This window comes from Pantherophis guttatus, chromosome 4 (assembly GCF_059756535.1).
Source record: "Pantherophis guttatus breed Tessera chromosome 4, ASM5975653v1, whole genome shotgun sequence".
Taxonomy (NCBI): domain Eukaryota; kingdom Metazoa; phylum Chordata; class Lepidosauria; order Squamata; family Colubridae; genus Pantherophis; species Pantherophis guttatus.
In genome coordinates this window covers 14,484,420-14,511,186 of record NC_142066.1, presented here as the reverse complement: position 1 = coordinate 14,511,186, position 26,767 = coordinate 14,484,420, and the positions used below count along the sequence as shown (strand labels likewise).

Genomic DNA, 26,767 nt, shown 5'->3' with positions numbered 1-26,767 from the left:
GTGGGGTGGGAATGGAGATTTTAAAGTATCCTTCCCCTGGAGTGGAGTGGGAATGGGGATTTTGCAGTATCCTTCCCCTGGAATGAGGTGGGAATGGAGATTTTGCAGTATCCTTCCCCTGGAGTGGGGTGGGAATGGGGATTTTGCAGTATCTTTCCCCTGGAGTGGGATGGGAATGGAGATTTTGCAGTATCCTTCCCCCAGCTCACCAAGCCATACCCACCAAGCCACACCACACCACACCCACCAAGCCACGCCCACCGAACCAGTAGTAAATAAAATTGAATTTCACCACTGTTCCAAGCCTGAAAAAGCACTAACAGAGATCACTCACACCCCTAGTTTACCGAAGTCTTGAAATCACCTCTGAACAAAAACACTCCAAGCAAATTGGTAAAAGGATCCATTCAGCTGGGAAGGAGATCCACAAAGCCCGCGTTTTCCATCCTGAGCTTGCTATAAATGTAGCGCACCGAGACTTTGCATTTAAACCTCAGGACAGATGTGCTGGAAAGGGAACCTACCATCCTGCGTGAATTTTCAAGTATTCAGCTTGCATGCAAGGATGCCCTATTCAAAGTGATTTTTTTTAATTAAAAGTTTTTTTTTATTTTTTAAACAAACAAAACATTTAATATATCAGTCATTCCTTCCATGTGACAGCTCGGTGTTATCTCCAATCGTTCTTCTTTTTGTTATTTCTTCTGTCTTCGTTCTCATCGAAGCAATTACAACAATTCATCACTAACAAAATATTCTGATTATAGCATTTTTATACCTAACTATTCATTTACTTATTTGTATCTCTTTTCTAACCAATAGTAGAATGGATTCCATATCTTAAAGTATTCCGAATCTTCTCTTTCTTTAATCAAAGTCAATCTATTCATTTCTGCACCATCTAAATATTTTTTCAATTACTTCTCCTTCCAAAGGTATTTTCTCTGCTTTCCAATTTTGTGCATAAACAATCCTTGCAGCTGTTATTACATGTATAATCAAATAAATATTTTCTATGCTAATTTTTTTCTGGGAGGATACCCAGTAGGAACAGCTCTGCTTTTAAATCAAGACATTGTTGTATCATTTCTTCCAGCCATATCTTAATTTTATTCCAGTAGTGATATTGTTGATGCAACTGATTGATTAATTGATCGATTGAGGAAAGCATGAACTATGCAGAACCAACCTTGCCCCTTTTTTGTTTCCCAGTTTCAAGGACTAGCCTTTAAGTAACCAGGTTGGTAAACCAGCATGCATTCCCATCGCACAGCCAGCTAATTCATTATAGGCGAATGAGGCTGAGCTACAGTTCTTGTTGCCTTGGAAACCCCTACAGGTTCTCGTTGCCTTGGAAACCCCTTTGAAAGAAGGAAGCTATTGGTACCCCTGCCAAACTATTGCAAGGAAGTATTTAGACATACGAGGAAAAGAGCAGAATTATACGGTAGTCGTGGCCGAGTGGTTAAGGCGATGGACTAGAAATCCATTGGGGTCTCCCCGCGCAGGTTCGAATCCTGCCGACTACGAAAAAGTGCGCAGATTCCTCTCCATCACGTTGCCAGGGAATCTGGATTTTGGTGGTTTTTTTTTTTTTTTGCATTGGGTCAATTCAATTTTTAAATTTAGGGGTTTTTTTTAAAAAAAAAGTATCAGAGGGGAACACCCTCCTCCCCGGGGTCGTCTCTGAGGTTTTTAGCCACGCTTTTTTTTTTCTAACCTCCAACCCAGATTATTGATGCCATGCAAAATATATCCTCAAATTAATGTATCTAACTCTTTTTCGTAGTCGGCAGGATTCGAACCTGCGCGGGGAGACCCCAATGGATTTCTAGTCCATCGCCTTAACCACTCGGCCACGACTACCAGATGTGGACTTATTATTTTGTCTATGTAAATAAATAGACTAAATTTATTTATTCTGCAGCGCTCCCCCCCCCCCCGCCCAATTTTCTTCCTTCCAAGCTCAGAGCAACTTAAGTCACAATTTTTGGGGAGAATTAAAATAATGCAGTCTCCTTCCCCTGGAGTGGGGAGGGAATGGGGATTTGCAGTATCCTTCCCCTGGAGTGGGGTAGGAATGGAGATTTTGCAGTCGCCTTCCCCTGGAGTGGAGTGGGAATGGGGATTTTGCAGCATCTTTCCCCTGGAGTGGGGTAGGAATGGAGATTTTGCAGTATCCTTCCTCTGGAGTGGGGAGGGAATGCAGATTTTGCAGTCTCCTTCCCCTGGGGTGGGGTAGGAATGGAGATTTTGCAGTCTCCTTCCCCTGGAGTGGGGAGGGAATGGGGATTTTGCAGTATGCTTCCCCTGGAGTGGAGTGGGAATGGGGATTTTGCAGTCTCTTTCCCCTGGATTGGGGTGGGAATGGGGATTTTGCAGTATGCTTCCCCTGGAGTGGGGAGGGAATGGGGATTTTGCAGTCTCCTTCCTCTGGAGTGGGGAGGGAATGGGGATTTTGCAGTATGCTTCCCCTGGAGTGGAGTGGGAATGGGGATTTTGCAGTCTCCTTCCCCTGGAGTGGGGTGGGAATGGGGATTTTGCAGTATCCTTCCCCTGGAGTGGAGTGGGAATGGGGATTTTGCACTATCCTTCCCCTGGAGTGGAGTGGGAATGGGGATTTTGCACTATCCTTCCCCTGAAGTGGGGTTGGAATGGGGATTTTGCAGTATCCTTCCCCTGGAGTGGAAATGGAGATTTTGCAGTATCCTTCCCCTGGAGTGGAAATGGAGATTTTGCAATATCCTTCCCCTGGAGTGGAGTGGGAATGGGGATTTTGCACTATCCTTCCCCTGAAGTGGGGTTGGAATGGAGATTTTGCAGTATCCTTCCCCTGAAGTGGAGTGGGAATGGAGATTTTGCAGTCTCCTTCCTCTGGAGTGGGGTGGGAATGGAGATTTTGCAGTCTCCTTCCTCTGGAGTGGAGTGGGAATGGGGATTTTGCACTATCCTTCCCCTGAAGTGGGGTGGGAATGGGGATCTTGCAGTATCCTTCCCCTGGAGTGGAGTGGGAATGGGGATTTTGCACTATCCTTCCCCTGGAGTGGGGTAGGAATGGAGATTTTGCAGTATCCTTCCCCGGAAGTGGGAAGGGAATTGAGATTTTCCACTATCCTTCCCCTGCCACGCCCACCAAGCCACGCCCACAGAATCGGTAGTAAAAGAAATTGGCTTTCACCACTGGACGGAACATCAAATCAATCGCGTCCCGGCTTCAGGCCGTTCCCGTATTTGGAAAGCTGTCTTCTCTTCTGTCAATCATCTCCAGCTGTGGAGAACTTCAGCAGGCGATCAAACTCCCCCCAAATCTCGTGCAAAGCCATCCAAAGACCCAACTCCCGTTCCCTTCAAAGCAAAATCCGCCAAAATTGCAAAAGGAACAGGCCCGGTAACAGTAACAAGAGTTGGAAGGGACATTGGAGGTCATCTAGTCCAACCCCCCCTGCTCACGCAGGAGACCTGTACGAAGGATTCGAACTGCTGACTTTTCTGGATTGTCCTGAGCCACCTAGTCAGTCTTTATCAGACCAACCAGCGCAGGGATCCCGGGAATCCCTCCGGGGACGGGGATTTTGAAATCCTTCTCCTCCCCCTTCTCCTTCTCCAGCCGGGAGAGTTTAACAGATTAACAAGAGTTGGAAGGGACCTGATAGGTCATCTAGTCCAACCCCCCGCTCAAGCAGGAGATCCTATCCCCATATCAGACAGGGAAAATGAATAACCATCCTTGCCGTGTCCCTTGGAAGCGAAGTGAATGGAACCACCCCAAAAGGAATCTCCCAAAAATCCGCCCGATCCCTCCCACCTCCCCCCCCCCACCCCCGTGATCCAAGATCGCCTCGCGCGGCCCCCCTTTTTCAAGGCTGGAAAAAAAAAAAAAGGAGGAAGCGAGGCAGCCAATGGGAAATGAGGGCGGGGCTCTGGCCACACCTCCCACCCACCCACCCACTCACTTGCCCGCCCCTCGCATGGGAAGTTCCCCTCCCAGGAAAGGGGCAGTGCAGTGCATTGCCCCGTGATCGTGGCGATCGCGCGCGGGGAGTGAGAGAGAGAGAAGATCCAAGCCGAGCCAAGCCAAGCCAAACCCGGGCGCAGGTAAGGCTGCAACCCTGTGACTCGCGGGGTTCTTTTCTCACGACCCTCTCCACTTGCCCCACCCCCCCCCGAGTTCGGATCGTGGACAAAGACACGGGAAAGAAACTCCGTGTCTCCGGAGTTGGAAATCGCTTGGGGTGTTTTTTTTTTTTGTTTTTTTTAAATAGTAAAAAGGCGGGCCGGGGTCTTTTTTTTGGAAGGGTGTGGGCAAACTTTCCCTTGGGCTCTGCAGTAGAAGAAGCACGTGCATCCTTGGACGCGTGGGATTACAACTCCCATCATTCTGGGCCGGCTGAGGGGTGGGGGGAAAGGTATTGAGGGGGGGAAAGGTATTGGGGGGGAGGAAAGGAATTGAGGGTGGGGGGGAAAGGTATGGAGGGGGAAAAGGTATTGAGGGGGGAAAGGTATTGAGGGGGGAAAGGTATTGAGGGGGGAAAGGTATTGAGGGTGGGGGGGAAAGGTATGGAGGGGGAAAAGGTATTGAGGGGGGGAGGAAAGGAATTGAGGGTGGGGGGGAAAGGTATTGAGGGGGGAAAGGTATTGAGGGGGGAAAGGTATTGAGGGTGCGAGGAAAGGTATTCGGGGGAAAGGTATTGAGGGGGGGAGGAAAGGAATTGAGGGTGGGGGGGAAAGGTATTGAGGGGGGAAAGGTATTCGGGGGAAAGGTATTGAGGGTGGGAGGAAAGGAATTGAGGGTGGGGGGGAAAGGTATTGAGGGGGGAAAGGTATTGAGGGTGCGAGGAAAGGTATTCGGGGGAAAGGTATTGGGGGGGAGGAAAGAAATTGAGGGTGGGGGGGAAAGGTATGGAGGGGGAAAAGGTATTGAGGGTGCGAGGAAAGGTATTCGGGGGAAAGGTATTGAGGGGGGGAGGAAAGGAATTGAGGGTGGGGGGGAAAGGTATTGAGGGGGGAAAGGTATTGAGGGTGCGAGGAAAGGTATTCGGGGGAAAGGTATTGAGGGGGGGAGGAAAGGTATTCGGGGGAAAGGTATTGAGGGGGGGAGGAAAGGAATTGAGGGTGGGGGGGAAAGGTATTGAGGGGGGAAAGGTATTCGGGGGAAAGGTATTGAGGGTGGGAGGAAAGGAATTGAGGGTGGGGGGGAAAGGTATTGAGGGGGGAAAGGTATTGAGGGTGCGAGGAAAGGTATTCGGGGGGGGAAAGGTATTGAGGGGGGAGGAAAGGTATTGAGGGTGAGGAAAAAGGTATTGAGGGTGAGGGGAAAAGGTATTGAGGGGGAGGGGAAAGATTGAGGGGGGGAAAGGTATTGAGGGTAGGGGGAAGGTATTGAGGGTGAGGGAAAAGGTATTGAGGGGGGAAAGGTATTGAGGGGGGAGGAAAGGTATTGAGGGTGAGGAAAAAGGTATTGAGGGTGAGGGGAAAAGGTATTGAGGGGGAGGGGAAAGATTGAGGGGGGGAAAGGTATTGAGGGTAGGGGGAAGGTATTGAGGGTGAGGGAAAAGGTATTGAGGGGGGGAAAGGTATTGAGGGTAGGGGGAAGGTATTGAGGGTGAGGGAAAAGGTATTGAGGGGGGAGGAAAGGTATTGAGGGTGAGGAAAAAGGTATTGAGGGTGAGGGGAAAAGGTATTGAGGGTGAGGGGAAAAGGTATTGAGGGGGGGAAAGGTATTGAGGGTAGGGGGAAGGTATTGAGGGTGAGGGAAAAGGTATTGAGGGGGGAAAGGTATTGAGGGGGGAGGAAAGGTATTGAGGGTGAGGAAAAAGGTATTGAGGGTGAGGGGAAAAGGTATTGAGGGGGAGGGGAAAGATTGAGGGGGGGAAAGGTATTGAGGGTAGGGGGAAGGTATTGAGGGTGAGGGAAAAGGTATTGAGGGGGGGAAAGGTATTGAGGGTAGGGGGAAGGTATTGAGGGTGAGGGAAAAGGTATTGAGGGGGGAAAGGTATTGAGGGGGGAGGAAAGGTATTGAGGGTGAGGAAAAAGGTATTGAGGGTGAGGGGAAAAGGTATTGAGGGTGAGGGGAAAAGGTATTGAGGGGGGGAAAGGTATTGAGGGTAGGGGGAAGGTATTGAGGGTGAGGGAAAAGGTATTGAGGGGGGAAAGGTATTGAGGGGGGAGGAAAGGTATTGAGGGTGAGGAAAAAGGTATTGAGGGTGAGGGGAAAAGGTATTGAGGGGGAGGGGAAAGATTGAGGGGGGGAAAGGTATTGAGGGTAGGGGGAAGGTATTGAGGGTGAGGGAAAAGGTATTGAGGGGGGGAAAGGTATTGAGGGTAGGGGGAAGGTATTGAGGGTGAGGGAAAAGGTATTGAGGGGGGAAAGGTATTGAGGGGGGAGGAAAGGTATTGAGGGTGAGGAAAAAGGTATTGAGGGGGAGGGGAAAGATTGAGGGGGGGAAAGGTATTGAGGGTAGGGGGAAGGTATTGAGGGTGAGGGAAAAGGTATTGAGGGGGGAAAGGTATTGAGGGGGGAGGAAAGGTATTGAGGGTGAGGAAAAAGGTATTGAGGGTGAGGGGAAAAGGTATTGAGGGGGAGGGGAAAGATTGAGGGGGGGAAAGGTATTGAGGGTGAGGGGAAAAGGTATTGAGGGGGAGGGGAAAGATTGAGGGGGGGAAAGGTATTGAGGGTAGGGGGAAGGTATTGAGGGTGAGGGAAAAGGTATTGAGGGGGGAAAGGTATTGAGGGGGGAGGAAAGGTATTGAGGGTGAGGAAAAAGGTATTGAGGGTGAGGGGAAAAGGTATTGAGGGTGAGGGGAAAAGGTATTGAGGGGGGGAAAGGTATTGAGGGTAGGGGGAAGGTATTGAGGGTGAGGGAAAAGGTATTGAGGGGGGAAAGGTATTGAGGGGGGAGGAAAGGTATTGAGGGTGAGGAAAAAGGTATTGAGGGTGAGGGGAAAAGGTATTGAGGGGGAGGGGAAAGATTGAGGGGGGGAAAGGTATTGAGGGTAGGGGGAAGGTATTGAGGGTGAGGGAAAAGGTATTGAGGGGGGGAAAGGTATTGAGGGTAGGGGGAAGGTATTGAGGGTGAGGGAAAAGGTATTGAGGGGGGAAAGGTATTGAGGGGGGAGGAAAGGTATTGAGGGTGAGGAAAAAGGTATTGAGGGGGAGGGGAAAGATTGAGGGGGGGAAAGGTATTGAGGGTAGGGGGAAGGTATTGAGGGTGAGGGAAAAGGTATTGAGGGGGGAAAGGTATTGAGGGGGGAGGAAAGGTATTGAGGGTGAGGAAAAAGGTATTGAGGGTGAGGGGAAAAGGTATTGAGGGGGAGGGGAAAGGTATTGAGGGTAGGGGGAAGGTATTGAGGGTGAGGGAAAAGGTATTGAGGGGGGAAAGGTATTGAGGGGGGAGGAAAGGTATTGAGGGTGAGGAAAAAGGTATTGAGGGTGAGGGGAAAAGGTATTGAGGGGGGGAAAGGTATTGAGGGGGAGGGGAAAGATTGAGGGGGGGAAAGGTATTGAGGGTAGGGGGAAGGTATTGAGGGTGAGGGAAAAGGTATTGAGGGGGGGAAAGGTATTGAGGGTAGGGGGAAGGTATTGAGGGTGAGGGAAAAGGTATTGAGGGTGAGGGGAAAAGGTATTGAGGGGGGGAAAGGTATTGAGGGTAGGGGGAAGGTATTGAGGGTGGGGGGGAAAGGTATTGAGGGGGGAAAGGTATTGAGGGGGGAAAGGTATTGAGGGTGCGAGGAAAGGTATTCGGGGGAAAGGTATTGAGGGGGGGAGGAAAGGAATTGAGGGTGGGGGGGAAAGGTATTGAGGGGGGAAAGGTATTGGGGGGAAGGTATTGAGGGTGGGAGGAAAGGAATTGAGGGTGGGGGGAAAGGTATTGAGGGAGGGAAAGGTATTGAGGATGGGGGAAAGGTATTGAGGGGGGGTTGTCCGGTTTTGCTGTGGGGACACCGGTTCCAGCAAGAAATGTTTTAGGTTTTTGGGTTTTTTTTAAAAAAAAAAGGAATATGGACAGATCGGATTATGAGAAAAGTTTGGGTGAAGTTTGACTTGATTTAGGTTTCTGTTTGATTTAGATAATTTGAGATATTGTCATTTATTATTTTTTTACTGGGACTACACCGTGTTAAAAAACGAAATTCTTTTTCCTGTTCTCAAGAGAAAGGGTATATCTAACCTAGATGAACAGAGTGGGAAGGGGCCTTGGAGGTCATCTAGGCAACCCCATCCGCCCCACCACGCCCAAGCAGGACATCCTGCCTACACCATCCTCCTGACAAATGGCAGTCCTATCTCCCCGCCTTTGAAATCTCCAGGGATGAAGCTCCCACAAATCAAATGCATATCCCAATTTTACTTCTCTCTTGGATCAGCGGTTTGTGTCTTAAGGTTTACAGATTAACAGAGTTGGAAGGGAGATTGTAAATCATCTAGTCCAGCCTTCCCCGTCCAAGCAGGAGACCCTACACCTGTGATGGCGAACCTATGGCACGCGTGCCATAGGTGGCACGCAGAGCCCTCTCTGTGGGCACGCACGCCGTCACCAGCTGATCTTCTGGTTTCCCGCGTGCCGGGCCGCTGGTCTTCATGGGCAACCAGAAAACAGCCTGAAAACGGCCCAAAAAATGGCTAAAAAACAGGCCGTTTTTTGGGCCGTTTTCAGGCTGCTTTTGGGCCGTTTTCAGGTCAGCCCAAAAAATGGCCTGAATACGGCCTGAAAACGGCCCGAAAAAATGGGCAAAATGGCCAAAAAAGAGGCATGCACGCACCAGCCAGCTGGTTTTCGGGCTTTCGCGCCAGCCAGCTGGTTTTCGGGTTTCCGTGCCAGCCAGCTGGTTTTCGGATTTCCACGCCAGCCAGCTGGTTTTCAGATTTCCATGCCAGCCAGCTGCTTTTCGGGAACGTGCACGCATACGTGTGCATGCACATTCCGGTTTGGGCACTCGGTGCCGAAAAGCTTCGCCATCACTGCCCTACACCATTTCTGATAGATGGCAGTCCAATCTCTTCTTGAAAGCTTCCAGTGATGAAGCTCCCACAACTTCCGAAGGCAACTTTTGTCCCATGGGTGGATTGTTCTCACTGTCAGAAAATTTGTCCTTATTTCTAGATTGAATCTCTCCTTGGTCAGTTTCCATCCATTATTCCTTGTCCGGCCTTCAGGTGCCTTGGAAAATAGATTGACCCCTCACCTGCTCTCAAATACTGGAACACTGCAATCATGTCTCCCCTGGTCCTTCTCTTCACTAGACTAGCCATGCCCAGTTCCTGCAACCAAACACATACATAACACACATATACACATGCTATGTTGTTGTTAGTTGCGAAGTCGTGTCCGACCCATCGCGACCTCATGGACAACGTTCCTCCAGGCCTTCCTGTCCTCTACCATCCTCTGGAGTCCACTTAAACTCATGCTGACTGCTTCAGTACTCCATCCAGCCACCTCGTTCTCTATCGTCCCCTTTTTCTTTTGCCCTCAATCGTTCCCAGCATTAGGCTCTTCTCCAGCGAGTCCTTCCTTCTCATTAGGTGGCCAAAGAATTTGAGTTTCATCTTCAGGATCTGGCCTTCTAAAGAGCAGTCAGGGTTGATCTCCTCTAGGACTGACCGGTTGATCGCCTTGCAGTCCAAGGGACTCGCTGGAGTCTTCTCCAGCACCAGAGTTCAAAGGGCTCAATTTTTTGGCGTTCGGCCTTTCTTATGGTCCAATTTTCACCAGCCATACATTGCAACTGGGAAAACCATCGCCTTGACTGTAGGCACTTTTATTGGCAGGGTGATGTCTCTGCTTTTTAGATGCTATAATTAAAGGTAAAGGTTCCCCTCGCACATATGTGTAGTCGTTCCCGACTCTAGGGGGCGGTGTCCATCTCTGTTTCAAAGCCGAAGTGCCAGCGCTGCCCGAAGACGTCTCCGTGGTCATGTGGCCGGCATGACTCAATGCCAAAGGCGCACGGAACGCTGTTACCTTCCCACCAAAGGTGGTCCCTATTTTTCTACTTGCATTTTTTACGTGCTTTCGAACTGCTAGATTGGCAGAAGCTGGGACAAGTCTCAGGAGCTCACCCCATTACGCGGCATTAGGGAGTCGAACCGCTGAACTGCCGACCTTTCGATCGACAAGCTCAGTGTCTTAGCCACTGAGCCACCCCATCCCTTTAGATGCTATATACATACATAAATATATACATGCACCATATATTTATATGCATTTGAATAGAATATAATAGAATTCTTTATTAACCAACTGTCTTTCTTTCCTTCCTTCCTTCCTCCCTCCCTCCCTCCCTCCCTCCCTCCCTCCCTCCCTCCCTCCCTCCTTTCTTTCTTTCTTTCTTTCTTTCTTTCTTTCTTTCTTTCTTTCTTTGCCCCTTGGGCCATATTAAAGTGCAAAATTCCAGAAACAAATTATTACTAAAATTTGATAAAAAGCAATTTAAAATGTAATTGGATAAAATGCAGTGTGTGCCGAGTGTGATTGGACACACAAGGACTTTGTCTTCGGTGCATAAGCTCTCATTGTACATAAAAGCTATAATAGAATAGAATAGAATTTTTATTGGCCAAGTGTGATTGGACACACAAGGAATTTGTCTTGGTGTATATGCTCTCAGTGTACATAAAATAAAAGATATGTTCATCAATAAGTGATAAATCATGATCATAGGCATCATAAAAATACATTCATCATACTGGTACATAATGAACAGTCCCCGTTCAGACTTCCTGCCTGGGACATCCTTAAATTGTTTTTATTTTTTTAGAATTTTAGTGAATTTTGACTGTTAGGGTGTAAATTTGCACCTCGATAGCATTTGATCTGTTTGTGTTGGTTGTTTTATACATTAGAGAGCTGGTTTTGGTGTGACGGTTAAGGACATCAAGCTAGAAACAGGGCGACTGTGAGTTCTAGTCCTGCCTTGCGTGACCTTGGGCCAATCACTTTCTCTCAGGCCTAGGAAGGAGGCAATGGCAAACTACTTTTGAAAAAAAAAAAAAACCTTGCCAAGTGGAGGATGGACCCTTGCCCTGTGATACGCAATGGCTGTCACTTTTGTGCAATTGGTAGACTTAGTAATGAAGGTTGCTCCGCAGCTTTGAGTGAAGCAAGAATTGTGAGCCATTTGAAGGCCAACGACCTCTTGGGCTCCTCCGTTGGATATTTGCTCTGAGGTCTTTTAGATCAATCAGCAGCTCTCTGGAGTAAGACCTACGTCTGCTAGTACCGCGTTCATGTTCCTATGCAGCAGTTGCCAGACGTCCCCAGGTGACCTCCGAAAGAAAATGCAGTATTTGCTCCCTTATCTCTCCGTGTTTTCCCAGGACTAGGCCTGGCAGATTCTTTTAAATTAAAAAATTAAATTAAAAAAAATTAAAATGCAAAATTACATCCTCGACTTACGACCACCGTTGGGATCAGAACGTCCCTCGCTGAGCGATGCAGTGGTTAAGTGAGTGGAGCCTCATTTTACGACTGTTTTACAAACGTCGTTAAGCGAATCACACAGTCGTTAAGCGAATCTGGAATCCCCCGTTGACTTGGCTTGTCAAACGCCGTTTGGGAAGGTTGCAAATGGGGATCATGTGACTCCAGGATGCTACATCCGTGATCCAGATCACGGCGGCAGCATCCCGGGTACCGTGAATCAGAGTACATGTCGATTGCCAATTACCCAAATTTTGGCAGGGATCTTACGACAGTCGGAAGTGCAAGAACTGATCCCGAGTCATTGTTTTTTTCAGTGCTGTGATAGCTTCAATAGATCTGCTCTTTATGAATTTATCCGGTCAAGACATCCAAGTTATTAGCTGGTCATCTGGGAGTGAATTAATTATGTTTGGCCGAAAAAGGGAATTTTGGGTTCTGTTCTAAACAGCCTTTTGTTCGCTTTGATTCGATATAACCTCTGGTTTGAAAAAAGGAAGAAAAATATGCTTCAATTTTCTAGTGCTGTGCATGACTGTACAGATAATCCTTGATTTATAGCCATTCGTTTAGTGACCGTTCGAAATTGTAGCGGCACTGAAAAAAAGTGATTTATGACGGTTTTTCCACACTTACAATCGTTGCGGCATTCCTTGACCAAAATTCGGACGCTTTGACAACTGATTCACGCTTATGACTGTTGTAGTGTCCTGGGGTCATGTGATTCCCTTTTATGACCTTCTGACAAGCCGTGTCAAATGGGGAAGCCAGATTTCACTTAACAGTTGTGTTACTAACTGAACAACTGCTGTGATTCACTTAACAACTGCAGCCAAAACGGTCATAAAATGGGTCACTTCATAACTGTTTCGCTTAGCAACAGAAATTTGGGGCTCAAGTGTGGTTGTAAGTCGATGATTCTTGATGAATGTATTTTTTTATGTACACTGAGAGCTTATGCACCGAAGACAAATTCCTTGTGTGTCCAATCCCACTTGGCCAATAAAGAACTCTAAATACCAGATAATTTTGAAATTCTATTTTGTATGTATATTGTTAAGTTTCCTCATTGCCTTGTCTATTCTGTTCCCTCAGGACAGACATGGTGGTTCTACATTATTATCAGCGGCCCAGCGAGGCCGACAGTGGCCTCAACAATCTTCTACAGTCTGCCCAAAGGATCTTAGGCAATGGCGCCCAAGCGGTCCAGAAGGAACTGTGCTTCAACGTTAACTGGACAGGTATGAGAATTGAATCAAATTTGATCTAGATCCATGTTGCTCAACCGTGTCAGGTTGAAGATGTATGGCAGGGAGGTCAAACTCGATTTCATGGAGGGCCGCATCAGGGCTGTGTTTGACCTTGGGGTGGCCAGATTGGGGCATGGCCAGCTCGACGTCACTCGTTGAGACTCTGTTTTCAGCCACCACGGTCACTCATGCCCTCGTCACCTCCCGCCTGGACTATTGTAATGCTCTCTACATGGGGCTCCCCTTGAGGAGCACCCGGAGGCTCCAACTGGCGCAGAGTGCGGCCACGCGGGTGGTAATGGGAGCGACATGGCGCTCCCATGTAACACCTCTCCTGCGCGAGCTGCACTGGCTCCCAGTGGTCTTCCGGGTGCGCTTCAAGGTTTTGGTTACCACCTTTAAAACGCTCCATGGCTTAGGGCCTGGTTATTTACGGGACCGCCTACTACCACCAATAGCCTCCCACCGGCCAGTACGCTCTCATAGAGAGGGACTCCTCCGGGTGCCGTCAGCCAAACAGTGTCGACTGGCGGCCCCTAGGGGGAGAGCCTTCTCTGTGGGGGCACCTACCATCTGGAATGAGCTCCCCCCGGAGATACGGAGGATCCCGGATCTGCGCTCCTTCCGCCATGCTGTGAAGACCTTTTTATTCCATCAAGCGGGCTTGGCCTAATCTCTTCCCTTTTTAAATATGTAAATTTTAATCTGTTTTTAAATTATTGGGGTATTTTAATTTGTCTGGGCCAAATAATTTAATTTGATTTTATCGGGTTTTTAAATTTTGTGTATTTATGTATTTTATTGTTGGCTGTTCACCGCCCTGAGTCCTTCGGGAGTAGGGCGGTATACAAATCAAATAAACAAACAAACATAAACAAACAAACAAACACCATGGCCTCCTCCAGCCATCTGCCAGTGAAAATGGATCTTGTGGGCGCTCCATTTTCTCTGGCAGAGGGCTGCAGGTGGTTGTTGCGGTTGAAAACAGAGCGGGTTGTACGTGGCCTTCCCCAGCTCTGTTTTTGCTGGCAGAGGGCTTCAGGAGGCTGTCGCGGCCAAAAACAGAGCCTGGGCGGGCCATGCGTGGCCTCCCCGGGCTCCATTTTTGCTGGCAGAGGGCTGCAGAAGGCTGTCGCGGCCGAAAACACAGCCCGGAAGGGCCACACACGGCCTCCCCGGGCTCCTTTTTTGCTGGCAGAGGGCTGCAGGAGGCCATCGTTTTTGCTGGCAGAGGCACCGCGGGCCGGCCCTTCACTGTTTCCAAGGCGGCCCTACAGACCAGATCTAAACACCCCCACAGGCCGGATCCATCCCACGGGCCTTGAGTTTGACTACCCCTGATGTATGGACTTCAATTCCCAGAATTCCCCAACCAGTATGGCTGGCTAAGGAATTCTGGGAGTTGAAGTCCACACATCTCCAACCTGCCCAACGTAAATTCTAATGGAGGGTTTGGAATAAAGAAGTGAGGGAAGCACACTAGCATGGTGGTTTTCTTCCTCTTTAAGTGATAACGGTTTGGTTCAGAGCTTGCTCATCCCTCTCTTACAAAGAGATGGCTTGCTGGGTTATATTTGTTATTGTTAGTGGCAAAGTCGCGACCCCATGGACAACGTTCCTCCAGGCCTTCCTGTCCTCTACCATCCTCTGGAGTCCATTTAAGCTCACAGCCGACTGCTTCAGTGACTCCATCCAGCCACCTCGTTCTCTGCCATCCCCTTCTTCTTTTACCCTCAATCAAAAGCCTTGGTGGCGCAGCGGACTAAAACTGCTGTTAAAGTAGCACTTAGCTGCCAGCTCCCTGCAATTACTGCGAGTTCAATTCTCACCAAGCTCAAGGTTGACTCAGCCTTCCATCCTTCTGAAGTAGGTAAAATGAGGACCCGGTTTGTGGGGGCAATAAGCTGACTTTGTATAAAATAGAACACCGCTTGGGGGGGGGGGCAAAAGCCCTACTAAGCAGGTATATACAAAAGTATGAAGGCAATTGCGTAACGCATTGTAAGCTGCCCTGAGTCTCTGGAGAAGGGCGGCATATAAATTGAATAAATAAATAAAATAATTAATAAATAAATAAATAAATAAATAAATAAATAAAAAATAAATAAATAAATAAAATAAAAAAAATCAATCAATCAATCAATCGTTTCCAGCATTAGGCTCTTCTCCAGTGACTCCTTCCTTCTCATTAGGTGGCCAAAGTATTTTGAGTTTCATCTTCAGGATCTGGTCTTCTAAAGAGCAGTCAGGGTTGATCTCCTTTAGGACTGACCGGTTGGATCGCCTTGCAGTCCAGGGGACTCGCAGGAGTCTTCTCCAGCACCAGAGTTCAAAGGCCTCAATTCTTTGGCGTTCGGCCTTCCTTATGGTCCAACTTTCACAGCCATACATTGCAACTGGGAAAACCATCGCCTTGACTATATGCAACTTTACTGGGTTATATAGTCCTGTTGAATTATGGGAAAATTGGCTACTTTTTTTTTCATCCCTGTTTTATCACCAGGAAAGACTCTCCCGAGCACTCGGGAGATAGAGATGTTGCAGTGGGTTTTTGGCTGTCCGTTCGAAGAAGGCGACATCGCACTCAAATCGTTTCTCAGCCCACGCCCGTCTGATCTGCTGGTAGAGATCGGTCCACGGTAAGTCTTCCGCTGAAGGCAAAACTGCACTGTTTAAAGAAACAAGCAAACAAAGAAGTGGTATTACCATATTTTTCAGAGTATAAGACGCATCTTTTTCCCCCCTAAAAGGGGGTGAAAATTTAGATGCGTCTTATACACGGAATATAGCTCCGCCCACCCACTGGCCCCCACCCTGTGGCCTCTGCCTCCCTGCAGTTTACCTCCTTGCAGCAAGCAGCAAGAAGAAACAGCTCATTTCAGCTTCAGCACAGCCTAATTAGCACAAGTTGACTGGATCGACCTCCTGACTCTCAGCTGTTTTGCTCTCAGCTGGGCCTCTGCTGCTTTCTGCAAGGAGGTAAATTGCTGGGAGCAGATTGTTTTTTTCTTGTGCTAATCAAGCTATGCTAAAACGAAAATGAAAGTAAAGCAGGCTGTTTACTGTTTGCTGCAACGAGGCAAAATTGCTGAGAGGCAGAGGCAGATTTCTTTTTCTTGTTTTCCTCACCAAAAAAAGGCAGGTGCGTCTTATAACGGGGAACGAGCTCCCCCTGGAGATACGGAGGATTCCGGATCTGCGCACCTTCCACCGCGCTCTAAAGACCTTATTATTTCACCAGGCGGGCCTGGCCTAATTTTCTCCCTCTTTTATAAAAGATTTTAAAATTTTTAATATCTTTTAGTATTTTATATATTCAAATTTTAAAATTGGTTTTAAATAGTTTGGGGTTTTAATTTGTCTGGGCCAAAACTATTTAATTTGATTTTAATTCTACTTTTAAATTTTGTATGTATGTGTTTTATTGTTTGGCTGTGCACTGCCCTGAGTCCTTCGGGAGTAGGGCGGTATAGAAATCAAATCAAATAAATAAATAAATAAATAATAATCTGGAGCGTTTTATACTCTGAAAAATGCGGTACTTATTTCCAGTGACGTAAAAGGCAAAAGATTAAATATGCACATTGCCCAAAGCCATCATTTGTTTAATTGCTGCTTGTTCAAGAAGTCACAATTAGATGGCTTCACTCATTGTACTAAACAATCAATACTGTTGTACAAACTAGAGAGGCTGTGGCTGTGTTTGCCTAAGTCAAAACTGAACAACTATATTATAATGTGTGAATGCCAATGTGTGAGTAGCCACGTTCAGAACTGATGAGAGCAGGACTTCCAATGAACTTCATTCGCTGGTCTGCCTTTATTTGCTGGTTTGTAATCAACTCTATTTTGCCGTGGTGTTTGACTTGGGCAAGCTGGGTTCCTCAGCCAAGCACCGAGGAAGGAGTATTACATACGTTCATCGGCTTGAGTGACTTATAAAGTAATAAAGATGGGATAAAAATCTAATAAATAAAACAATTATAAATAGCGTGCCTCCAAAACAGAGTTGATCGTTTTGTTTTAAATCAGTTCTGACTGGGGACTGCCTTCCAGAGTTTGACCAAATTGATGTTCATTGTGTCAACCATCTCATCCTCTGCCGTCCCTTTCTCCCTTTTCCTTCCGTCTTTCCAGGGGTGGGTTTCACTTACCTTTACTACTGGTTCGCCGCGTGCATGCGCTCTCTCCGCGCACGTGCCCAGCCTTCCGTGCATGTGCTTTGCTCTCTCTCGCGCCTTCCGCGTGTGCTCCCGGCCTCGAAAATGTGCCTAAATAGCACGATATGGAGCTGTGGCGGATTGGCGGATTGGCGGATGGGCGGGCCCACCCGCGACGTGATCTCCGCTTACCAGTTTGCCCGAACTGGGGCAAACCGGCTGAATCCCACCTCTGCATCTTTCCCAAAAATCAGGGTCTTTTCCAATGAATCTTCTCTCTTCTGATTAGGTGGCCAAAGTATTTGAGCTTCAGTATCTGTCCTTCCAAAGAACAGTCAGGGTTGATGTCCGTTAGGATCGACTGATTTGATCCCCTTTAATTAGGCGTTTTTAAAGGGCATATGGCGAGAATGGATCCAAGCCTCAAATCTATTTGGATTTAATTTCAAAACAACAACAACAACTACTACTACTACCTCTTCCTCTCCTTCTCCTTCTTCTTCTTCTTCTTCTCCTTCTTCTTCTTCTTCCTCTTCTTCTTCTTCCTCCTCCTCCTCCTTCTCTTCCTCCTCTTCCTCTCCTCCTCCTCTTCTCCTTCTCCTTCTTCGTCTTCCTTTTTCCCTCTTCTCCTCCTCCTCCCCTCCTCCTCTTCTTCTTTCCTTCTCCTCCTCCTCCCCTCCTCCTCCTTCTCTTCCTCCTCCTCCTCTTCTTCTTCCTCCTCTTCCTCTACTCCTCCTCCCCTCCTCCTCCTTCTCTTCCTCCTCCTCCTCTTCTTCTTCCTCCTCTTCCTCTACTCTTCCTCCTCTCCTCCTCCTCCTCCTCTTCTTCTTCCTCCTCTTCCTCTCCTCCTCCCCTCCTCCTCCTCGTCCTCCATATTTATCTTCATCTTCTTCATGCTTGCAGGTTGAATTTTTCTACAGCCTATTCCACCAATGCTGTCTCCGTGTGCTTGGCAGCTGGGCTGGAAAACATCGACCGAGTTGAGTGTTCCCGCCGCTACCTTTTCAAAGTATGTGTATATTTTTATATTTTCTTCTGGTTTCAGCCTCCGCTTCCCACATGCACATCTAAGAATTATTTTACTGTTCTGCACCTTCCCTGCAGGGATGAAAATTCTTGAAGGATACTGTAGCTGAATAAATATTTCATACTATGCATTAATTACAGGTAGACCCCCCGACGTAGGACCACAATCGAGTCCAAAATTTTCGTGGCTAAGCAAGACAATTGTTAAGTGAATTTTGCTCCGTTTTACAACCTTTCTTGCCACGGTTGTTAAATGAATCACCTCAGGTTTTAAATTAGTCACACGGCTGTTAAGTGAATCTGGCTTCCACATTTGACTTTGCTTGACCCAAAAGGGGATCATGCGATCTGGGGATACTGCAACCGTCATAAATAGGGGACTGGAGGCTACAACATATGAAGAACAGTTGCAGGAACTGGGTATGTCTAGTTTAATGAAAAGAAGGACTAGGGGAGACATGAGAGCAGTCTTCCAATATCTCAGGGGTTGCCACAAAGAAGAGGGAGTCAAACTATTCTCCAAAGCACCCGAGGGTAGATCAAAAAGCAATGGGTGAAAACTAATCAAGGAGAGAAGCAACTTAGAACTAAGGAGAAATTTCCTGACAGTGGATTGTATTATCATATGTGGTGGATGTGTCCAGAAGCGAGAAATTGCTGGATTAAAATTAAAACATGATTAGAACAAATGATACAACAACATATGGATTTAAAACTTGAACTGTTCCTATTGGGTATTTTACCAGAGAAATTTAGTAAAGAAAATGTATATTTGATTATACATGTTATAACTGCAGCGAGGATAGTGTTTGCGCAAAGATGGAAAGCAGAGAAAATCCCTTCAGAGGGAGAAGTAATTAAGAAAATATTGGATTGTGCAGAAATGAATAGATTGACTTTGACAAAGAAAAAGAGGAATCAGAATATTTTAAGGTATGGGGCAATTTTATTATTGGTTAGAGAAGATATATATATATATATAGGGTAATGTTGTAATGAAATGAGTGAAAAAAGAAGATAGATAAATGTATTAATAAAGCAAGAAATGTGGGAGAAATGTTATAATAAATAAAATGATAATATTAAGATATGATAAAAAGTGGAGGAGTAGGAAGAAGATACAAAATATGTACTCAGATGATACACTGATTGATTGATTAATTATGTATTGTATGTTTGTCTATAAAATAAAAAAAAACTTTTATTAAAAAAAAATCCTGATAGTGAGAACAATTAAATCAGTGGAACAACTTGCCTCCAGAAATTGTGAATGCTCCAACACTGGAAGTTTTTAAGAAGATGTTGGATAACCATTTGTCTGAAGTGGTGTAGGGCTTCCTGCCTAAGCAGGGGATTGGACTAGAAGACCTCCAAGGTCCCTTCCAACTCTGTTATTCTATTCTAATACATGCATCCACATTTTGATCATGTGACCGCAAGGATGCTGCAAGGGTTTGCAAGTGTGAAAAATGCTCACAGGTGATTTTTTTTAATGGTGGTGTAACTTCAAACGGTCACTATACAAATGGTTGAAAGCCAAGGATTACCTGCAGCATTGCACACCATTGGGAGGTGTGGAAATTCTACAATCCTTTGTTGGAATTACACTCACTAAGAATGTCAAACCTTGGCAATTATAGATTTGGTTTTAAGACTAGATAGACAGTTTCCAAAATGTCTGGAACACCTGATAGAATTCATCCCCCACAGATTTGCTACACCAATTTCTCTCTCAACGGTGCTTGTTTTTCAAGAGGCAACTGGACTTTCTGGGCGTTTTTTTTTCCCTTTGAAGACGTTTCGCTTCTCATCCCAGAAGCTTCTTCAGCTCTGACTGGATGGTGGGGAATGGAAGGATTTATACTCCTTGCGGACAACTGGTCATTTGCATCCTTTTTAGGGAGTCGTTGAGGCCACTTGGAGTTTATCTGTGTCCTCAGGGTCACCTGAGTTGTACAAATGGTTCCTGTAGTCTGCACTTTTTCTGGAAATCCATTCATACTCCCACACCATTCGAAGGGTGTTCGTTCCAAATTGCGCAGCTAAAGCAAATGTCAACTTGCAAAGCATCCCTGGCCTGCTCTAGAATTGCCATAGGCAACAGGGGATGGGAAACCGACAAAACAGCACGGCAGCCAAAGACAGATGTACATTCCAGACTTATCTCTCTCAAGGTTGTCTCCCAGAGTTACCCACAGCGGCTGGAGGGGAGTGATCTCTACACGAATGTGATTGATGACACACCCTGGGGAGGAGGGGGGGAAACAGGGTATGATTGGGGCATAAATTATGTGGAGTTAGAGCTGGCTTCACTTGGGAACATGCCGACATGAAGCTCCTAATAAATAACTGGATTTCTTTTGAAGCTTGGCTCGAGGCTCATGATTTAATTAGGGCATCCGTCGGAACCCTGACAGCAAGCATCCAGTCAGAGCTGAAGAAGCTTCTTGGATGAGAAGCGAAATATCTTCAAAGAAAAAAACCAGAAAGTCCAGTTGCCTAGTGAAAAAAAGTGCTTTTGGGACAATCATGACCTGAATGACTGAGAATCTCCGTAAACTTTTAGCCTTGCACTTTGGGATAGACTGGTGAAAGAATGGTGTGGGAGTGTGAACAGATTTCCAGGAAAAAATGGCAGACTACAGAAATCACTACTGAGGACACAGATAAACCTCCAAGTGGCCTCAACGACTCTCTAAAAAGGATGCAAATAACCAGCTGTCTGCAAGGAGTATCAATCTTTCCATTCCCCACCATCCACTCAGAGCTGAAGAAGCTTCTTGGGTGAGAAGCAAAATGTCTTCAAAGAAAAAAAACGAGGAAGTCCAGTTGCCTCCTGGAAAAAAAAAAAACACCTTTGGGACAAGGTGTCTGGATGACTGAAAATCTCCATAGGCCAGTTTCTCTTGTTTAACTATTTCAGTGGGTGCTTTTGAATCTGCTCTCTTTGATATCCAAAAGTTTTCCTCATCAGGTACATAAAAACCCCTCTTGAATTTAGAATCCAAAGGTTGATTTTGTTTTTCCAGTGTGACGAACTGCCTACCTCATCCCAGGAGACCCAACTAGTAGCTTCACTCTACGACCGGATGACGGAGCAGACCTATCCCGAACCCATCCAGAGTTTTGCGGTAGCAATCCGCCCTGAAGAGGTGTTCTACGTTGATATTCTTGGAGAAGGAAGACCGGCTCTCGTGAAGGCCAACAACCAGCTTGGTATGAGCCGGGGAGGGTAAAGAGGACGGGGGAAATATTTGGGAACTATTTGGGAACTATTTAACGAGGAGGCAGCATGCTGAGTTTGTAGTAGCTTGTTGTCTGGTTTTGGTCACCATAATATAAAAAAAGGGGTTGAGAGACTAGAACCGTGATGGCGAACCTATTGCACGCGTGCCACAGGTGGCACGCAGAGCCATATCTGTGGGCACGTGAGCATTGCCCTACCTCAGCTCCAGCGCACATGTGTGTGCTGGCCAGCTAATTTTCTGGCCTTCTGGGCCCACCGGAAGTCGTGAAATGGGTCATTTCCAGCCTCGAGCTGCCTCCGGGGGGCTGGGGAAGGCTGTTTTCACCCTCCCCAGGCTCCAAGAAAGCCTCTGGAGCCTGGGGAGGATGAAAAACAGGCCTACTGGGCCCACCGTGCCATCGCGTGCCAAAAGCGGAGGGAGCGTGGGGGAGGGGTCGTGTGCGCAGGTGCGGGGGGTGGGGCGCATTGAATTATGGGTGTGGGCACGCATACACACAACCCCCCCGCACGCCCCCTGCTTTTGGCACGTGATGGCAAAAAGGTTAGCCATCACTGCTCTAGAAAGAGTGCAGGGAAGAGCAATTGTGAGATTTAAAATGACAAACCTCATAGAAAATAAGGCAGAGATCATGAACAAGTAAAAAGCAGATTTATTATAATATATATATATGTATGTGTGTGTGTAAAAAGTTAAAATCTCGGGTGTTTTCCCATGTCATTAAAAGTCTTTTAGTTGAAATACTTAAAATCCTGGCTAAAATCCCAGTTTAAAATCCTCCAAAATCCCAACAAAACATTTTGTAAGGTCTTTTAAAACTCTGGCTAAAATCCTAACCAACACTTTAAAAGTTTTCTTTTTGGCAATGTTTCGACAAGCTCTCTAACTTGTCATCATCGGGCCCCTACTTTCAGTTTAGAAGCTGTGGGTATGCTGCAAGATTGGAGTTGTCGCTTTTCTATGTTCGCTGCTGCTGACGTATGCTGGTTAGCCTGCAACTCTGTGTCCTGATTGGAGGGCAGCAGTTTTTTCTCCTGCTTCATTATCTTAGCTGCAACCTGACTGCGTGTTAAAGGCCCAGCTTTCTCTGGTTCCCTATTACTAACTGTCAATTGCAAAGAAGGAAGGATTCTGGTAGGCATCACAACACCGCTGATTGCCTGTTGAGATCTCAGCCTATCTTCTGGCTCAGTTCTCTCTCTCTCCCTATTACTAGCTATCTTCTGCAAAGAGGGAAGGACTCTGGCAGGCATTACAACACCACTGGTTGTCTATTGGAATCTCTGCCTATCCTCTGATGTTAAAATTCGAGTTTCCCTCAGTGCAGATTTCCAAATACTTGATAACCTAGAAGCGTCATCTCGTCTATTCATATTCTGCGGCCTCTTTTCAATTTCGATTTCAATTTTGATAGGGAGGTTATTTTCAGGCAATCATGATTTAAATACATTTTCAGGCAATCGGCAAAACAGTTAAAACGCCCCCACTTGTCATTGTTTTTCGGACGTTACATAACATTTTAGCTTTCTCAGCAACATTTGTTCCAACTTAGAATTCCCCTTTGGAAGGGCATTTCCCCTCCAAAAATACCCTTTCAATATGTCCTTAACTAAAACAATTAATTGGAACAAGGTATCTTCCTTCCTTCCAATTGAGCTTGGGTCAGCCTGACCCAACTCGGAATATACTAAATTAAGTTTATGGCGTTATTTCCTCAAAAGAGGCGTCATACACACTCCCCTTTTCTAAATGTCTTACTCAGCTTAATAGCTTAGGGTTAGCTCAGGTTACATGAAGGGTTAAATATGGAGTCACTCAGGCTATATTCTTTACAGGAATAATTCCATGTCTCTCAGTGACTAAGATGATTAGGGGACTGGAGGCCAAAACATATAAAGAACGGTTGCTGGAATTGCAGGGGTGGGCTGCTAGGGGTTCGCAGGGGTTCGGGAGAACCTGTAGCTAAGATTCTGTGCAGTTTGGAAAACCCCCAAATCCCACTCCTGGCTGGCCCCACCCACCCCGCCCCTCCCCTCCCAGGAGTCTCCACGCGTCTCCACAGGTAAGTGCAGGGTGCGCCCGAAGGCTCGGGGAGGGCAAAAAATGGGCCTACCAGAAGTTTGGGAAGATGTTTGGGCCTGTTTCTGGCCTCCAGAGGGCCTCCAGAGCCTGGGGAGGACGTTTTTGCCCTCCTGGAGGCTGGAGGAAAGCCTCTGGAGCCTGGGGAGGGCAAAAATGCCTCCCCACCACGGTGCACAAGGCTGACTAGGCCACGCCCACCCAGGAACCAGGCAGAGAACCCCTTGCTAAAATTTTTGAAGCCCACTCCTGTGGAATTGGGTATGTCTAGTTCAATGAAAAGAAGAACTAGGGGTGACGTGATAGCAATGTTCCAATACTTGAGGAGCTGCCACAAAGAAGAGGGGGATCATCAGTGGTGGATTACTCCTGGTTCGGTCCGGTTCTATAGAATCGGTAGTAAAACCGGTGGGAGGCTCCGCCCACCCACCACAACGTCATCATGGGGGATCTGCGCGTGTGCAGAAGCTTCTGCACATGCGGAGAAGCACGTGCGTGTGGTCCCGTTGCAAACTGGTAGTAAAGGTAAATGGAACCCACCCCTGGGGATCATCCTATTCTCCAAAGTACCTGAGGGCAGGACAAGAAGCAATGGCTGGAAACTAATCAGAACTAATCTAGAATTAAGGAGAAATTTCTGGCTGGGGAATTTTGTCAGTTGAAATCCACAAATCTTTTTTTTTTTTTTTAATATATGTTTTATTGTTATATTTTTCTTTAATAAACATAAAAAAGACCCTCAATATCTATATGAACAGCGTGTTGTCTGAATACAATTAGTTTTGAATAACAAAAAGACAATAAACGTAGTAATCATAATATGCAAATCGTTGGTAATGATCCCATAGTAATATTGGCTTTAGCTTATTTGTATAAATAAGCCTGTAGTACAGTGGACTAAAGCACTGTTATTAACATCTGCTGCTTGCAATTACTGGAAGTTCAAATCTCACCAGGCTCAAGGTTGACTCAGCCTTCCATCCTTTCAAAGCTAGGTGAAATGAGGACCCAGATTGTGGGGGCAATAAGATGACTTTGTATAAATATACAGAAGTATGAAGGCTATTGCTTAACGCATTGTAAGCCGCCCTGAGTCTCCGGAGAAGGGCGGCATATAAATTAAAGCAAAAAAAAAAAAATGCTCATTCTTTCAATCTTTTTCATTCCTAACCTCTGTTTCTGTTAGTTAGCCGTTGGTAGAAGAAATCCCATGTTAAAAAGTATTCTGTTTCTTCCTTCTCCTTTATTTTTAATGTTAATCTTGTTCAGACCTAAGCTTCCCAAGAGCATGAAGCAGACTCCTTGTCCCGACAAAAAAACCCTTTTTATTAAGTTACTGTGAATTCCTCTCATTCACATCCAGCAAAGTCTTTCAAGGGAGAATTTACAGTCACAGACTTTATCTGACTTGGAGAGCTGCCAGGCCGATATCTTCAAAACTTGGCAAGGAGTCTCTGAGAGTCACGAACTAATTATCTCCTGCAAACTCCACTCCCCTTTGCTCCTCTTTATTCCCTCTGGGAGGGGCCATTCATCGTCCACCTGTGGCTTTACTCCTGAGTTGACCCTTATTCCTTAGCTGTTCCCTTCTCCTGGCAGCTCTGCGCATGCGCACACTGGGAAGTGTTCTGTCCCCGTACCTCGCACACACGCAACCAGCCAGCCGAGGGTTAAATAAACTTCAAACACACAACGTCAGTGATAAGGAACTTGGCAGCAACTCCGTGGCTGCCTGCCAAGAACTTTTACTCTGATAACACAGACAAAAATACACACAATTTGAATAGTCCAGTTTGTAATTAAATCCACGGCAAATAGGTGTTATGTCCGAAGGTGCAAGTGCCTTGCCAGAGATTAGCTTTGTCGTTCACAGAGTCCGAATGGCCACCACACTCCCTTTTATAGCCTGTGGGGTGTGGTCCAGTGACTCAGCTTAATCTCTGGCACGCCTCCTTTTCTGCTGCTCACGCTTGTCTCTCCGATGCTGGCGTGGTTCCAACCACAATGTTTCTTCGTCACTATCCGACGGCTCGGAAACACCTGGCTCCTGGCCAATCTCTTCTCCTTCGGGAGACACCTGAGGCATTGCCAGAGAGGAGGGTCCTGGAGAGGGAGGCCTGGCCGTCTCCTCTCCTTCATGTTCGGAGCCTTCTTCCTCCGATAAGATAGGCTCGGAGGATGGAGCCATAACAGGAAGAGGCTCCAGCTGTTCTTCTGCCCCGCTGATGTCCGACTCCGAAGGCAGCTGACAACTGTCAGACGGCCCTGGCCCTCTCTCTGCCTCCGACGCAGAGCACTCATCAGAGCCTTCCCCAGACTCCAGGACTGGCCCATGTTACTCCTCAATCTCCTCACTGTCTTGAGTCTGCCATCAGCTCCTCTGGCCGCTGGCGGGCCACAACAAATCTGTCCATCCACAGGTCTTAAAGTTGCCAGGTTTGGAGATGCCTGCACAAGGGCATCTCCACCCCTTCAAATGACAGAGCGATTCCTTCTCATAGCCTCTTACATTTATTCATTCCTTTGTTTTAATGCAGGGAGGGTTGGGGTAGAAATTAAGCGACAACAAAGAGTCAATCTCCGTGTTTCTCTGTTTCCCTAGGTCTGGCTTTTGATTCCTGGGACCTGGATTTCTATACCGCTCTCTTCCAAAAATTGGGCCGAAACCCCACCAGCGTAGAATGCTTTGACCTCGCTCAGTCCAACAGGTATTGCTTTTGTTATGGTGTCCACACAATTTAGTTGCCCGGGTTGAAAAATGCTGCCTTGGAGTCCCAAAGTCAAGGCAACTGGACGTTCTTGTTTTTCTTTGAAGACATTTTACTTCCCATCCAAGAAGCTTCTTCCGCTCTCTGACCCCACCATCCAGTCAGAGCTGAAGAAGCTTCTTGGGTGAGAAGCGAAACGTCTTCAAAGACAAACCAAGTTGACTCTTGAAAAAGCACCTTTGGGACAACCATGACCTGGATGATTGAGAATCTCCAGATGTGTTCTGATTGGTTGGGGGCTTGGCTGTGCTCTGATTGGCTGGGGGTGTGTTCTGTTTGGGTGGGGGCTTGGTTGTGCTCGGGTTAGTCTGAGTTGCAGGGGGATTTGAGCTGGTGAGCTGCGTTGCTGTTGTTTGGCTTCGCGTTTGTGGTCGTGCCACATCTTCATGGTGGGTGTCAGTTTGCTTCATGTATGGATTGGAGGGGTTTAAAGTGGCTAATGATGCAGCTGTTGATGCAGACTAGCCCGAGCACAACCAAGCCCCCACCCAAACAGAACACATCCCCATCCAATCAGAGCACAGCCAAGCCCCCAACCAATCAGAACACACCTCCACCCAATCAGAACACAGCCAAGCTCCCACCCAATCAGTTCACACCCCCACTGGCAGTTAAAAGGAAGAAACAACTGCGATCACACATTGCTCCTGGAAGCACGAAGCCGAAAACCAGCCTGAAGATGACAAATGAGACTTCGTTGAAACGTCACCCAGAGACTTCCAATTTTACGCGGGACAAAACCCGAATAACCAAAGGCCTACATACATACATATATATATATATATATATATAAATACACACACACACACACACACACAC

General features: G+C 46.9%; 1 protein-coding gene and 2 non-coding genes across 4 annotated transcripts in view; 2 read left to right on the top strand and 1 right to left on the bottom strand.

Annotated features, from left to right (window-relative positions):
• The first annotated feature begins 1,447 nt into the window (after nt 1-1,447).
• Nucleotides 1,448-1,529, top strand: TRNAS-AGA (transfer RNA serine (anticodon AGA)). The gene has a single exon. It is a non-coding gene; the product is annotated as a tRNA-Ser (tRNA).
• Nucleotides 1,530-1,784: 255 nt separating this feature from the next.
• On the bottom strand, nt 1,785-1,866 carry TRNAS-AGA (transfer RNA serine (anticodon AGA)). The gene has a single exon. It is a non-coding gene; the product is annotated as a tRNA-Ser (tRNA).
• Nucleotides 1,867-3,914: 2,048 nt separating this feature from the next.
• The window catches only part of PFAS (phosphoribosylformylglycinamidine synthase), a 78,083-nt gene continuing 55,230 nt past the window's right edge, over nt 3,915-26,767 (top strand). The window contains exons 1-6 of one of the 2 annotated variants that reach the window (XM_087893828.1): nt 3,915-4,095; nt 12,516-12,661; nt 15,174-15,309; nt 17,734-17,839; nt 20,886-21,072; nt 25,783-25,888. In XM_087893828.1, the coding sequence (XP_087749954.1) occupies nt 12,523-12,661; nt 15,174-15,309; nt 17,734-17,839; nt 20,886-21,072; nt 25,783-25,888 (674 nt within the window). In that variant the 5' untranslated portion in view covers nt 3,915-4,095; nt 12,516-12,522. The remainder of the gene's footprint in view (nt 4,096-12,515; nt 12,662-15,173; nt 15,310-17,733; nt 17,840-20,885; nt 21,073-25,782; nt 25,889-26,767) is intronic. The other variant, XR_015734180.1, reaches the window with a different exon arrangement.